This window comes from Osmerus mordax, chromosome 18 (assembly GCF_038355195.1).
Source record: "Osmerus mordax isolate fOsmMor3 chromosome 18, fOsmMor3.pri, whole genome shotgun sequence".
Classification (NCBI taxonomy): Eukaryota; Metazoa; Chordata; class Actinopteri; order Osmeriformes; family Osmeridae; genus Osmerus; species Osmerus mordax.
In genome coordinates, this window is record NC_090067.1 from 5,215,516 (window position 1) to 5,231,042 (window position 15,527).

Below are 15,527 nucleotides of genomic sequence, written 5' to 3' on the forward strand. Positions count from 1 at the left end.
TTAAAAAGTGTGGCCCTCGGAGTGTCTAGCTTTGTTTAATGTCCTCCCTCAGCTTCCCTTCTGTGCTGCTGGGTCCAACATTTTTAGTTGTAAACATTAAAGAGGTCTAGTCAGTAGTGCTATTTTTGTGTTTGACGCACACAGAGTTTAGACAACATTCGCGACAGCCACAGTTGCCACAGCCAAACAAATGAGAGCTGGAGAGAAACCCTCGAAGTCTACACGGGTCTGAGTCGATACAAACCTAAATTAGCGCCATAGTGTGGATGTACCCATAGAGAGTGACTAGGATAGTAGCTATAGGTGATGCCAAACATAAAATAGTAGCACATCAAAATAACATGCACATTGTCCTTAACAGTTACAGCGCTTTAAGAAAGTAACATTTCGCAAAAGGACACGAGCCAATGCCCAGCTGTAACCATGTGTGGCCCTCTCTCCAGCTGTGTGTGGGGCCTCAGAGCTGGCTTTCCTACTGGAGCCCAGCGACGTCATCGCGGTACGAGACCGGCCGCTGATGCTGGACTGCCAGGTGGAAGGCGACGGGCCCATCTCGGTCACGTGGCGCAGGAACGGTGCGCCCGTGGTCACAGGGCAGCGTGCGTGGGTGCTGCCCAACGGGACCCTCTTCATCCAGAGCTTCCTGAAGCGACGGGACGCCAACGAGACAGACTCAGGAGAGTACGACTGTGCTGCCCAGAACCGCTTTGGCATGCTGGTCAGCCGCAAGGCTCGAGTCCAGCTGGCATGTAAGTATGTCCCTGTGACTCATGTTCACCTGCCTGGACGGTCTCCTAGACAGAGTTTGAAGTTGACACATAGAGGAGAGTAAGAGCTACCGTTTTCAACTGTTAACAAACAACACTGACCATGTTCCTTGTGTCCGACTATTAAAACCTTACAAGCAGTGCTCATTCATAAAAGCTTTTTTAGTTTTATTCAGCTCTTACAAAAACATTTGCTACTTGCAGATCCTACAGGGTAAATGAGGTTTGCCTTATAAACATTCTCAATAAATGTTCAAACAATATTGTACAGTTCAATTGTACAGATTGGACTGAACAACAACTAACAACTAATATCTTAGGCAACAGCCTCTTAAAAGGTTTGAAGGACAGTGTAAGCAAACATTTTACAAGTTCCTCCCACTCACTTGAGAATACAAGACTACAGTAATTTCCCTCGACATCATTTATGTGTCCCAGCTTTACACAGAAGTCATAAAGAGAAGAAAGAAAGAGTAATGGCTTTTGCCAGCCTCTATAGAGCATCACCACATGTGGTCTCTGCTCTGTCAAACCCTCCTCCAGTTACTGTTATAAATGACACTTCTCACAGTGAACACCTTCTTGGTATACCTGGCAACCCAAGACCCCCCCAGACCCTTTCATCTTTTGTGTCTCCTTGAAGGAATGGACTCCCCACTCAGTGGACGCACATGTGTGCGCACACTGATGGATGTAACATACGTATCTTAAAATGCATTCCTTACGTTTGATTAATTTAGCAGACTATTTTATCCAAGCCGAAAGGAAGCTTCTTAAGGTATTGTAGATGTAAAATCAACAACATTTCTATCTCTCTCTCCTTCTCTCTCTTTCTCTCTCCTTCTCTCTCTCTCTCTGTCTCTCTCTCTGTCTCTCTCTGTCTCTCACACACACACAGAAAAGACAATTCACAGGGTAGGCTCATTGACCAAGTGTACGACCTTCTCTTCACCCTCTCCCCCCATGTCCCCTTTCCTCGACCCAATAAAACCAGGGGGTTATGGGTAATCCAGAATTATGGCTGTCACTAGATGCCGTTCCCTCTAAGCAGTAGGTTACCATGGTGATGTTCTCCCATTTGCAGACGCCCACCCCTCAATACACACCCCCTTATTGATCAAGGCACTGGCCAGGTTATTAGGGATGTTGTGGTCCAGTGTATCCTTCATTCAGGATTGATATTGATACTTGTCACTGCTCAACAATGGGGATTACATTAACATGTACCAAGTCATTTATATGTGTACTGTCAATATATTCTAAGGAACCCAGTAAAATGTACCGATCAAAAGTTGGGAGACTTTGAAAGCAGAAGATAAGAAACCGTGAAGGGCAGTAGATTCTGACAAAACCACACAAACCTCGGAAAGGAGGTGAAACTATTGCTCAGATTGAGTGACGCCGCGTTTCGTGACTGTGCCCTTCATCCCCTCAGCTCTGCCGAAGTTCCACACACACCCAGAGTCCATGTCTGTGGACGAGGGCGGAGTGGCTCGCTTCCAGTGCCAGGTCAACGGTGTCCCTGAGGCCAGCATCACCTGGGAGAGGGACAGAACCCTGCTGAGCACGTCCGACAACAGGTACACACACAAGCCCCTTTCAGACAAAACACCCGCCACTATCCCAGCCTGCTTGTTGACACTGAACCAAACGAAGACACAAAGCCCCCCCCTTGTGTGCTTTTAGATAGCATGCCGGCGTTCCGGAGATCATCCAGACAAGCACACACACTTCATGTCCACTCACACCTGTGTGTGTCTCTGTCCAGGTACACTCTCCTCCCCATGGGGATACTGCAGATCACGGGAGTGAGGAGGATAGATGCTGGGGTGTATCGCTGCATGGCCTCTAACATGGCCAACACACGCAACAGCCACGAGGCCACTCTCAATGTGACAGGTGAGTGAACTCATGCACTCACACTATCCTGTATAGGCTATTTCAAGAGTATCTGAAATAATGAGTGAATTTTACTGTGATGTTATGTCGTCGATTGAAGGTGGTTGTGTGGTAAAGGAGCCTGCTGATGTTTCAGTTGTTTTTCCTCATCACCTTTTACAGGAGGGGCTTCCCGGCTCTACAAGGAGCCTGCGATCCTGTCTGGCCCTCAGAACCTCACCCTTACGGTTCACCAGACGGCCATCTTGGAGTGTATCGCCACAGGAAACCCCAGACCCATCGTGTCCTGGAGCAGGCTGGGTAGGATAGTTCTCCCACTGCAAACCTGTTTAACATCAGAGTCAGCAAAGGCCAGTGTTGTAACTGTGTTCAGTTTTAACACTTTTTCTGTGTGTGCACCCCCCCCCTCTCTATCTCTCTCTCTCTCTCTCTCTCTCTCTCTCTCTCTCTCTCTCTCTCTCTCTCTCTCTCTCTCTCTCTCTCTCTCTCTCTCTCTCCCTCCCTTTCTGTCCCTCTCCCCCTTTCTGTCCCTCTCTCTCTCCTCTCTCTCTCTCTCTCTCTCTCTCTCTCTCTCTCTCTCTCTCTCTCCCTTTCTGTCCCTCTCCCCCTCCCTCCCTCCCTCTCTCTCTCTCTCTCTCTCTCTCTCTCTCTCTCTCTCTCTCTCTCTCTCTCTCTCTCTCTCTGTCTCTCTGTCTCCCTCCAGACGGGCGCTCCATCGGGGTGGAGGGCATCCAGGTGCTGGGCACGGGCAACCTGATGATTTCAGACGTGTCGCTGCAGCACTCCGGGGTGTACGTGTGTGCCGCCAACCGTCCGGGCACCAGGATGAGGCGTACCGCGCTGGGCAGACTGGTGGTGCAAGGTAAGAGCGCCGGACGCACATTTTTGCCTCTTCTGACAAGACGCAAACATTTACGTCAAGTAAATATGTCCTTAGTAAACAATGAAAATTGTACAGTGCTCCAAAAACCGCTCGTTGAAGATTTTATATGGTACACAAAATGGATGTGCAACTGCCATTTGTTCTGAATGGCCATACTTTGTCTTCTGCAGTACTGGGATCTGTATTAGGGTCAGATATGTGCAGTACCTTTTATGGACCTGCATGTTCACAAGATGGCAAGGGAAAAGAGTTTTAAGGAGGCCGGAAGAGTGAAAGTGGGGTGGTTGTAGAAGAGGTTTACGGGCAAGATTTGGACTGTTTTGAGGCCCGGTCTGCCTGATCACATGAACCTGAATTGGATTTGACCATGAGAAGGAAAGGAAAGAGATGGGATAAGGGGGGGGGGAAGTCAATAGCCAAGCTCCACCCCATCCCCTCACATTTGTCCCCCTCTGAGCTTTGGGGACCTTCTTCAGGGGACACCATTGGTCAGAGTAGGACCCCCTTCTTCCCATTTTATAATCAAGCATTGATGCTGGTGTCCAGCTGGACCTGTATGTGTATATGTTTATGTGTGTGTGGTAGAGAGAGAGATAGAGAGACAGAGAGGGGGAAAGGGGTGCGGGGTTAGGTGGGGTTGACAAGGCCTATCCATCACTCTCCAACTGTCCATACGCTGACCCTCCTCATATTTCTCACTGTCATTACCCTCATTTTAATTGGCTGTCCTAAGTGCTACTCATTACAAGGGGATCACACACCTCCCTGGATGGGAGGAACCTTCGACAGGAGAAAAACAACATCAGATAGGGTTACGCTTAAAACACTGAACATGTAATTGATATGTGGCCCTTTTATGAACATACATACTTTCCTGTGCTGCGCTTAAATGGGTCAGCCAGACAGACAAACATAATTGCTGTTTGCTAAATGGATGAATCGTGAAAGGATGACAGATGATGGATGGTCCAAGGTAGATGGAACATCACTAACACATTTACTTGCTCATACTTATTTCTTACTTTGACCATTCAGTCTGGTTTAAACATCATCTCTGGAAACCCGGCACCTGAACATTACGCTCACAAGCCGGAACCTATCCAAAACAATCTATGCAGCTACCTGTACCTCCATATCCCTTCACCCTCCATATCACAAGTAAATCATTCTAATTTGCACCCAGCTGTTCAGTCCATCCCTCCCTCCCTCCCTCCATCCCTCCATCCATCCATCCATCCAACCAACCCTCCTTCCTTGTTGTGTCAGGCTCTTTGACCTGATCAATCAATACTTCCTCCTATCATTCTTTCTCCAGTGGATTGGCATTACTCCTGGTGTTAAGATGGGGAGGAGGGGATGTTTAATGTATTCATTAATTTATTGATTAATTTCCTCTTATTTGGGCTAAGGGAACAGAACAAAGGTTGCGGTGGTGTGATTTTCTAACATAAAACGTCTCTGGGTCACTCCCAATGTCAAATATAAGATTATAAAAGTAGTCATCGATCTTTACCTAAACTCTGTTTTGTAGTTTTGCCTCATCAATTAACACGAGACACCTCTCACAGATTTGTTTTCATCCTATAACCACCATCATCATCAGCTTTGTAATGCTAGGTTATTCACAATAATGTCCCAGTGCAGTACACACACATTTAGAAATGTCTTGCCTGAAAAACAGGATCAGTTGTGTAATATTCATAAGTATGAGAAACATGATCTGAGGGAAGATCATGGCAGGACTCACTTGCCCAAAACTCCAGCCAAGTTCAAAGTCCCTTCTGTGCAAGTTGGAAAACAATGTCCCACATGCATATAGTCAATCAGTCAGTCCGTCTGCAGCGCTCTGGCGTGTGTGAGTGTGTGCGTCTGTCTGTATAAGTAGGTGAAGGTTACAGGGGCTACAGAGGTCTGCTCTTTCACACACTCCCGTCTCTCCCTTCTGCTCCTGAAACGCACGGTCATGGTCATGACGAGGACTGACGACAGGACAGATGCAAGGCCAGGCTAATGAACAATGGAGGAGTAAGACTGAGGGAGGAAGAAGAGGTAGATGGTCAATGTTGGGGGTGAGGGAGGATGAGGGGGAGTAAGGAAGGAGCTCTCACCTTTGACTCCCCACCTCTGACCTTGGACCGGGCTGAGGGCATCCCGAGGAACGGTCGAAGCGTGGGCGGAGGGAGAGGCGGGTCCGAGGCACAGACAGACGGGAAGAAAAGTGGGGGGGGGAAGGAAGCTGGGCTTCTGGATGAGGAGGAGAGGAGGGAGGAGTTGAGGTGATGGATGGTTCCTAGGGGGAAGTAGGGGGACGTGACCCCCCCACCCCCACCCCCTGCTGTAGCTGCAGTGGTTTTGAGAGGATAGGGAAGGATTGGAGGACGAGGGGGAGCAGTTGTCCTCGTCACAGCTGGTGGTCAGGCGACAAGGGGACAGAGTTCAGGGGTACACCGATGGGGGGGGGGGACTAAGAGTGAAGGGTCATTGTGTGACGGCTGCATTCTATGAATGGTGCACTGGTCCCACACACCTCCTCGTCTGGATTCTTTTTCTTGGTGGGAGAAACATTTTCATATCAAAAAATCTTTTGAGATAAGTTAAACCACAGAGGAGCTTTGAACATGCAGATCCCACAGCTGTCAGACCACTGGTGGGGGTCTTTCTCACTGCATCTAACCGCAGGAGAGTCACAGTCAGAAGATCATTCTGCATAAGGACTGATCGGAAATATTAAGCATACATGAACGTACAGATTCTAAAACTGTTGGCCCAGGAAAACATCGATGAGACATTTACAAATCAGATTTCCCAGCTATATTGATATTGTCAACCATCTGTCAGTGATAATCCAAACAATATCGTAGCTCAAGTTCCCACTCCACCACCGAGACCAGAAAACAAAGGAGCTATCATCATGAGGAATGACCCTTTACCGAAGCTCAAGGTCGGGCAAGAGACCCTGCAATACGAACAACTGATCAATACACAGTATGGATTGGTCTGATGAATGAGCCTATGAGGTGTTGGATGGCTCAGATCTCAGCTGTTGGAGAGACAGTTGATCAGTTGAAAGGGTGGACAGCAACCCTAGCCCTTATGTTGACTTGATTGGTTGTTTGCCTCTGTTGCCCTGGCGACATGCTAGAGCTTAGAGATATTCAGGGGAGAAGCTTTTTCGCTATTATACTTCCTCATTGAGCTCTAATTGGTGCTTGGCATTCAGTAAGGCTTCAGTTGGTTAAATTGCCACACTTAAGCCTAAATGACAAAATATTCCAATCTTTACCATGCTATGCCCTTTGTAACAGTATCCTCATTCATTTTATTAATATTAATGGGATCATAGTCTAAAAATCAATGCTGATATGGTTATGTTAGACTCTTTGGAGAAATTGGAGCACCATGCTTCACAACTCTATAAGATGAAACGTAGGTAGACAATTACAGCTATTTCTGTTTTGGATAGTTTGGATTGTTTACTTTTGAACTTGTTTAATGGGGGGATAAGGATTCTTCCTGCATACAAATACTGTTCTGTGAGATTCTTGGTATTATGATATGGTTTATCCAGATTGAATCCAGTATCGCTGGTGCAAGCTTCTGTACTGTACATCACAGTGTGGTGTACTGTGTGAACTGTTCCCTGGCTCAAGTGAGAGGACACCAAATGCAGTCTAGGAGTTTCCACTGTGGCTTCCCTAACTAGAGTTGTGATGGAGAGAGGAAGAACTTAGGGACCTTGTCCTTCCAGATAGGGCTTCTCCTCAATAACTCACTCACAGAATACTTGATCAGGATCAGAAATGGGGTGCAAAGAACACCAAAAGAGGGACTGGAAGTCCCCCTTCCTCCCTCCTCTCAACTTGTTTAAATGTAGTTGTAGTCCAACTGAGTTTAGGACAGAGAAGGACCCACACACACTCCAGACTATATGTGAAGTTCTACCCCCCTCACTCTCCACCAGACCCCCCACATAAAGAATATCACCATGTACTTGAACCAGACGACACATTTTATTCACTCAAAACAAATATTTTGTCTCTGAGGTACTGAGATTATTATCACAACTAAACTAAACAACAACTACCTGAACATTTTTCTTTAAGTAAATAAACCATGCTGTACCTTTGAGAGTAATATTAACCATTTCTAAAATCAACCTCCCATTTCTCTTCAACAAAGACAAAAAGACATATATGGACACCATTTTTTATCCAAGCTTTTATAGATCTGAGAAATCTATATTTGTGTGTGTCTATCTTAAATAAATTGCTAGCCCATCACTGGGAAAGCAGTTTGGGGAATACAAAAATCCATCCCTCCATTGATTAATATCCCTCTATTGAAATGGGTGTCCCTCTGACCCTTGACCCCACACACACCCGGCAGATCCCCCCTACCTCACTCACACACTCTCCCATGGAACCCCTTTTCTCTATTCCCATACACAATGTCATTGGATAGGCCAAGGTCTGGGGGGGGGGGGTTAGTGTGGGTGTCTTTGTCAATAGGTCAATGAGATGCTTTGTGGGGGAGACCAGGGCCAGGACTGGATGAAGGGTTTTGCCTATACCCCGACACATACATATATATATATCTATATGCATGTCCATTGTTGGAACTATTGAGCTGGATGTCAGGCAGATCTGTGAACCCTTCATCTGTCCCGGGGTAGTGGGGCATAAGAGGAGAGGGGGGCCGGAGGGGGCAGGGGACGGGGGAATCGGGGTGAAAGAACTGATGGTCGAAGGGTTGGGTAGGCTGCACATAGCAGAGGGCTTCTCTATATTGAGTTAATGCACAAGGGGAGAGAGGGTGGTCATTTCATTTCTTACTATGTGTAAAGCATCTTTGGGTCTCGTGGAAGGCGCTATATACATTTAAGTTATTGTTGTTGTTATTGTGATTCTTTTTAATTAAGGTCTTATTTATTCTCTTGACTTTTTCCTTGCTCGTTCTATACACCTTTTCTTCAAGGCTGCTTACAATGTCGTTGTGTCTGGATCCTCTGTTCTTCATCAATGTTTTTTTTTTAAATCTTACTATCATTTGCTTATCTATTCTCTTCCCTGTTTCTTCAAACCTCCTCCAGCTCCCCCAGAGTTCCTGCAGTGGCCGCAGTCTGTCTCTAAACCAGCAGGGGGCAGTGCTGTGTTTACCTGTGTGGCCCAGGGGGTGCCTGAACCTCACTTAATCTGGCTGAAGAATGGCAAGATTCTAATGCCTGGAGACAACGTCAAGCTCACCAACAATAACAGGTACCACCATGCCCGCTTTCAGGGTGTTCTGCAGTGGACTGGGTGTTCATTCCTAGAAAGATCGCCCAGCTATATTACATTTACATTTAGTCATTTAGCAGACGCTCTTATCCAGAGCGAATTACAGTAAATACAGGGACATTCTCCCCTGAGGCAAGTAGGGTGAAGTGCCTTGACAAGGACACAATGTCATTTGGCACGGCCGGGAATCAAACTGGCAACCTTCAGATTGCTAGCCCGCTTCGCTCAGCCACCTGACTCCCTATATTGTTGACCAGCAGTCATTCTGTTTGACCACAGGGTGGCAGTATGATGTTTTCCTTTTTCTTTGTTTACAGTTTTTCTCGATTGGTTACACACATTTTCTGAATGCATACCTCATACTCTCAGAACACTACACACAAATCAAAAAACACACACACAATGGGCTAAACCCCTCACTTCTCCTGCAAAATTAAACTTAACATTCAAAACAATGTTATTTAATCTCAAAATTGTATTTTGTTTTCAAATGACAAACACAAACCATCATATGAATAGACATTTATAAGAACCATTTGAACACTGATGTGCTCAATGTAAAACACTATGATGAGTGGAAAACACTTCTTCTTCATCCAAAGTTAGGCCTTTTTTGTTCAGTGTTACATTTACTACAGACAGTACATACATAAGTGTGTTGTAAAATATTTGAGAATATTGTTTTTATACTCAGAACACAGAAATACACGGTAACAAATATATTTTACGTATTTTTCCCAGAAAAACAATGTACACAGTGTACATCCCAACCAACACAAAGTTGCACATACAGTGGTCTACATACAAAACAACAGAATAATTTACTGTATAGTGTATACAGTTACATTATTACGTATTATTTTTCTTTGTATTTGCCGTAATGTTATGGCGTTATTTTCTAGGACCATGTTCATGATTTCAGTTTCCTGTTCAGGAGACAGAAGACGTTCCCGACCACCTTATGTTGGTAATCTTTCAGTTCTGCCAAACAAATAGTAAAATACTGTAAATACTGTGAAAGGAATACAAAGTAGGAATACATTTTCCAAATACTTGAAACATACTATTTTTACAGTCCTACAGAACAGTCCACAGACAATACTGTACTACTGTACTCATTGAGTACTGTATTGATATGCAGTAGGCCTACTGCAATTTTGTAGTGAGAGTAGATTTCTTACCTATTCTCATTTCGGAAAGTCCGGATGATGGATGCTACAGTGTACCTACTCAAATTTGGCTGTACTCTTTGCCCAGCCTCCCTCATTGTTAGACCATGGTTGACTACATGGTCAACCAAAGTGGCTCGGATCTCATCAGAGATTATGGTCCTTTGCCTTCCTCATCCTCGTCCTCCCCGTCCTCCTCCTCTTACTCTCACTCCTCTGCCTCTGTTTCCAATGTTGGCATCCATTGCTCAAAAACAGAAGAGGTCACCTGTTGCCCTTTTATGCTAAAGCTCTGATTGCTAATTGTAAAACTGTGTGACAGGTGTTTGTCCATGCGATGAGTCAGTGTGCGTATTTGAATGGCAGTGTGTTCCTTGTGAAAACAAAAGATTTTCTTCATGAAAATTGTGCCAAATGCAGAGAATTGTGTGTAGTGTTTTGAAAAAAGTGTGTTTTAGAACTGCAATTTGAGTGTAAAGCAGGAATTGTGCTTGTAGTTTAGCAGAATTGGTTCATGGGGTTGGTGCATGAGTTACATGTTGTGGTCATTGTGTCTCAAGTACCAGTATTTGTGTGTAAACAATTGAGAAAAACTGTAAAAGGCAGACAATGATTTCCATACAGGTTCTTCAATTTCTTTAAGTTAGATGTTTATTAGCATTGGTCAGTGTTATACTTCTGATGACATGTAATTACACCCCAACAAAAAAGTAAAGCCTTATCCAAACTGTAAAATCCAAGCATGTTCAGAAGTACAAGTGGATACAATGTCACTGCAACGACTAGGTGTCCGTCTAAATCGTATTCCGAACGCCCTCCCTAGCACCCTCGCTGTAACCCGCATCACCTCAGAAGATGAAGCCATCTACCAGTGCATCGCTGAGAACAGCGCCGGTACCAACCAAGCCAGTGCCCGCTTGGCCATGTCGCTGGCTAAAGACCTGCCGGACTCGCCTCAGGGCCTGACCGCCACCGCCCTCTCCAACACTGCCCTGCAGCTTGCCTGGACCCAACCCCCCATAGAGGTCACCGATGGCATCATCGGCTATGTGCTCCACATCCGCAAAATTGGCGGTGAGAGCCTTAACGTGATTTGTTTGCACTAAATGGAGAAATGTTTTCTTTTGAGACACAGTCTGCTTGTGATACTGGCTAAACTCTTCGATAATTCCTCAACTTGATGATAATGACAGTTTTTCTCCTCCATCAGAGCCAGACAGCAGAGAGCTGCAGGAAGCCGTCAGTAAAACCACCTTCCAACACGACTTCACCACCCTAGACCCGGGCACCACTTATTCTGTCTACCTCAAGGCCTATTCTCCACTCGGCGCCAGCAAGCAATCCAGCACTGTTGTTGCCACAACACTAGGGGGCGGTAAGTTACCACAAATGTAATTCTGGTCACATAGTGTTACCAAGAAAGCTTCTTCGTGATGGAACATGTGAGGGTTGTTTATGGTCACTGTAAAATACATTTTTATTGTGCTATAGCCCGGACTTTGAGGATATTTATTCTAGTTTCTGGTCATGATGGTCTTTTTCATTTATCTCTCTGTCCTTCTCTGTTTTCTTGTATTGGTTCTATTTATTTGGTCATTTAACACATACAGCCTCACCTGTACTTTTGTCACAATCACCCAGTCTTAACCAGCTGTCCGTTGAGTTTGATCATCAGTCCATCCCATCCCTCTTTCTCATTTTCCTTTACCACCGTTTATCATTTTGTCTGATCAACCGTTTAGTACTCATCTCAACACTATCCCACCCCCCTCCTCAACTCCCACTCTCTCTCTCTCCATTGATTGTTCTAATCTCTCTTTATTTGCGTTTCCCACAGTGCCCACTCCCCCTACCTTCTTCACCAAGGTGATGAACTCCACTTCAGTGCAAGTGCTGTGGGAGCTCCCCAGTAAGGCTGGCAGGGCAGAGGGCTTCAGGCTGTCTTACCGCAGGGTTCCCCACGCTGACTTTCAGGGACCAATTCAATTGCCTTGCCACGTTAATGCCCACACCATCTCCCACCTTGGTGAGTGTGTGTGTCTGTGTGTGTGTTCTGTAGGTAATGTGCGCAATGTATGTCAACAGTCGTATTTGGGCATATTGTGTGTGTGCGCATGCGTTTGTGTTGGTGTGCATGTGTACTTCAGTGTATTTGCTTTACCTTTAAGGGTAAAGTTGATCAAAGGGGTTGTCTGTACACATCTCATTCTTGATCTTCCCAGAGCTTTGTTCAAAATGTGTGCGTACACCACCACTGCTTATCCACCTCTATGCCTTGTGACTGACTAGTAGTCTATACACAAAACCACCTGTTATCTCTGGAAGTCTGTCTGTCATACAGTTCAGTGGGTCTGGGTTCTGTCAAAGAAGTCTGAATGGATAAGCTCATAAAATTGATTTTTATAATTGTAGCCTGTGGCCTCAGATGGGTTTAAAGGTTGTGCTGGTGCACTGAATGACAATTACCGCATCATTTTCCAATTGGATGGCATTAGATATAATGACAAACTCACATGGCTGGTCATGGATTTATTTCCCTGAAGCACACGTATGTGAAAAAGAGAGCCTTTAATATTTGATTAGAGTTTTTCATGTTATCAGCAGATTTGACAACATCATGGGGTGTCTGTGAAATGCACTAATGGACTAAATCCTCCAAAGGCAAAACGATTGGTTTCCAAGCATCCAGCAGTTTATTGAACTCACAGTTTGAGGTGCAGCCTGGTCATCCATATATCTAATAGATAAATGAGCTGTGGGACATAAAGAGAAACATAAATGCCAGAGAAAGATAGATCAATTGGTTGAAAAGATGGAAAGCTGTGAGTTGATGTATGGGGGACTGAAGACCAGGGGAGAAGAATGAAAAATGACATGCTAGGAACCTGAATCTTTTTCTGAACACCAGGTCGATAACTTTGCTTCTTTACCACGAGCCAACATAATTGACCCAACGTTACACACCACACAGGCCCCAACAGCTCGAAGGGAATTTCCATCATCTCAAAGGTTACTGAATGACAATGTGTCCCTGCTCTTACAGATGCTGGTGCCGTGTATGAAGTCAAACTGGTGGCTTACAATGGAAATGGCGAGAGTGACTGCTCCAAGAAACTGGTGTCACTGGTAGGAGACAGCACCAGCGCCAAAAACAGTGGTGAGTTCACTCTCCCACTACACCTGTCCATCCACTGTAAGGCTAGCAACCCTAAAGACAATAAACCTCGACAACACATGCCAAATGGGGGTGTTCCCCCCCCCATTCTGCGCATCTCTTTGGTATCTGGATACATGTCCGGAGAGTGTGTCCTCCTTGTGTGTGCCTTTGTGTGTGAGCGATGTATGGCCTGAGAGTGCGCCGAGGGCCTCACCCTTCCTGCTCCGTCCAGCAGGTGGAGAGTCGCCCTGTAACTGCAGGGACGGCGACGGTTCTCTGGGGAGCATCGTGATCGGCGTCCACATCGGCATGGCCTGCATCATCTTCTGCGTCCTCTTCCTCATGTTCGGATACCGTCGCAGGTAAACGCCCGTTCCATCGCATCTCTTCCTCATTGGACTTTACCCCCCACGTCCGTGTCTTCGCGCTCGGATCAAGGGGGTAATCCTTGAATAACCGTCGAGTTCAGAAGATATACAGTGTACGTCGTGAATTCGTAGGCTTTGTGTTGACATTTTTTGGAACCTCTCTTTAGCCTGTTCTGCAGTAAAGGGACTCAGGACAGCTGGTCTGTGCCCAGGGCGGATGACAGGGGACATGTGGGCCACAACGGTGTTCCCAAGGAGGGCATCACTCGCCCCAGGGAAGACATTGAATTAGTGCCTCCGGTAAGAATGGGTCAACTCTGTTAGCTTCCTACTATGCAAAACATCAATAAGCTGTTTCAATTGATTGATCAATCCTTCCACCACTCCTGTGTATCCAATGTAAATACATGATTCACTTATTCAATATGAGGTGGACCATCTGATAGGTGACACTGACAGATTAACCTTAAAAGTCCCTCAGGGTGGTATTCGATCAAAACCCGTCTAAAGGGATTTTTGGATTGCTAAAGCTCTTTCTTTTGAAGACACTTACATTTGTGTTCTTAACAAAAACACTGACACACTTAGCAGTAAGAAACCAAAGTAAAACCTAAATGAATGTTACCAGCATGATCTGCTGGTGAAGAAAAATATAAACCGATGAATGTTATTTCCTGTCTCCCACAGAGTCGTGACGCAACCTCACCAGCCTGTCCGGCCCAGTGCCAGGTTCTCATTGAGCAGACCTCTTCAGGTCTGCCTGGCACAGGCACGGGCTAATATTGGCCAATAAACCCTCTCACCCCCCCACCCCCCTCCCACCTAATGGTTTGCCCCTCACTGGTTCCTCCACTTCACCTGCCCAAACAAAGCCCCCACCCCTCCTCTCTTCCCTTCCTGAAATACCAAGAGTCAGACACAACCTCCCTAAAACCCCCCCCCTCCCCCCACCACCCCTGAAGAACCCTGCTACTAACCAACAGAGTATGCATCATAGCCTTGTTCAAACCATTCAGAATTTATTATGAATGTCCATTGAGCGTGACCTAAGACCTAGAGACCCAACGCCCCCGTGCTCATCATTCAAACCCTTCCCCTCCGGTCCTTCTCTTTGCCTTCTAAAAACCAAAGCTCAAACACCTTTATGTTCTGTGCACAAGCGTGTGTGAATGCAGAATGTTAGCCTTGAGAAACGATGAAGATCCCTTCGGATTCTGTTTGAAATGTAAAAACCATTCAAAAAGACAGCAGCAGTGGATCACTGGGGGAGTTCCTTCTAGAACCAAAATGTTGTCCTCCACTGCCTCCCCCCGGAGGACAGCCCAGACGCTGCACTGAGCCTGCAAGGCCCCAGTTGATGCCAAAAACAGTCAACTAATCGGGCCTTTCAGGTTCTCTACATTTAGTATAGATACTCAAATTTATTGCACTAAGGAGACCTCTGAGAAACCCCTAATCCTAGGAAATCGGTTTCTTTGTGTTTGCCTATGATCAACCTTAGACCTGCAGTACAAACAGAATGAAAGTAACCAAGCCTTTGCTAATAGCCTTATGGAGGTGCGAGTCGATTGAATTGATTGTTCTTATCACCGTATTAGCCTGGAGACAGGAGGAGCTGGAGGAACCGTGAGGACAGCCGTCCCCTTCATCCCTCACCCCTCACCCCCCCACCCCCCACCCCCCACCGCCGCCTCCCCATACTCACCCAAAGCACTCCAACCAAAAGTCCTATACCTCCAAAGACAGCTACCTCATGAAGTGCCGTGAATGTCCAGAGCCATAGATGAGGCCGGTTAGCCTGCAGATGCTGCTCACATAAGCCTACCTCAACCAAAAAAAGAGACCTATATACCATTGATTCCCTTCTACATCTCCCCAGCCCCCAACCCAACCCACCTATCACTCTATGTGCCAATGCCAGTGTCCTGTGCCGGTCGTCACCACCGCCAGCGCTCAGGGTGCCCACCTGGACGACTGCCATGGAGAGTGTAACCATGGCAGTGCCTGA

At 46.2% G+C, this 15,527-nt stretch overlaps 1 protein-coding gene across 1 annotated transcript; it reads left to right on the top strand.

The window, feature by feature from the left end:
• Positions 1–427: 427 nt before the first annotated feature.
• On the top strand, positions 428–15,527 carry si:ch211-57n23.4 (immunoglobulin superfamily DCC subclass member 3; the record flags this gene model as incomplete). Its single annotated transcript, XM_067256259.1, has 13 exons — positions 428–749; positions 2,203–2,347; positions 2,536–2,666; positions 2,829–2,966; positions 3,370–3,528; positions 8,639–8,804; positions 10,818–11,068; positions 11,205–11,369; positions 11,832–12,020; positions 13,038–13,151; positions 13,384–13,513; positions 13,687–13,819; positions 15,441–15,527. Coding segments are annotated over 13 exons (2,130 nt in total), but the record flags the coding sequence as incomplete, so codon positions are not given.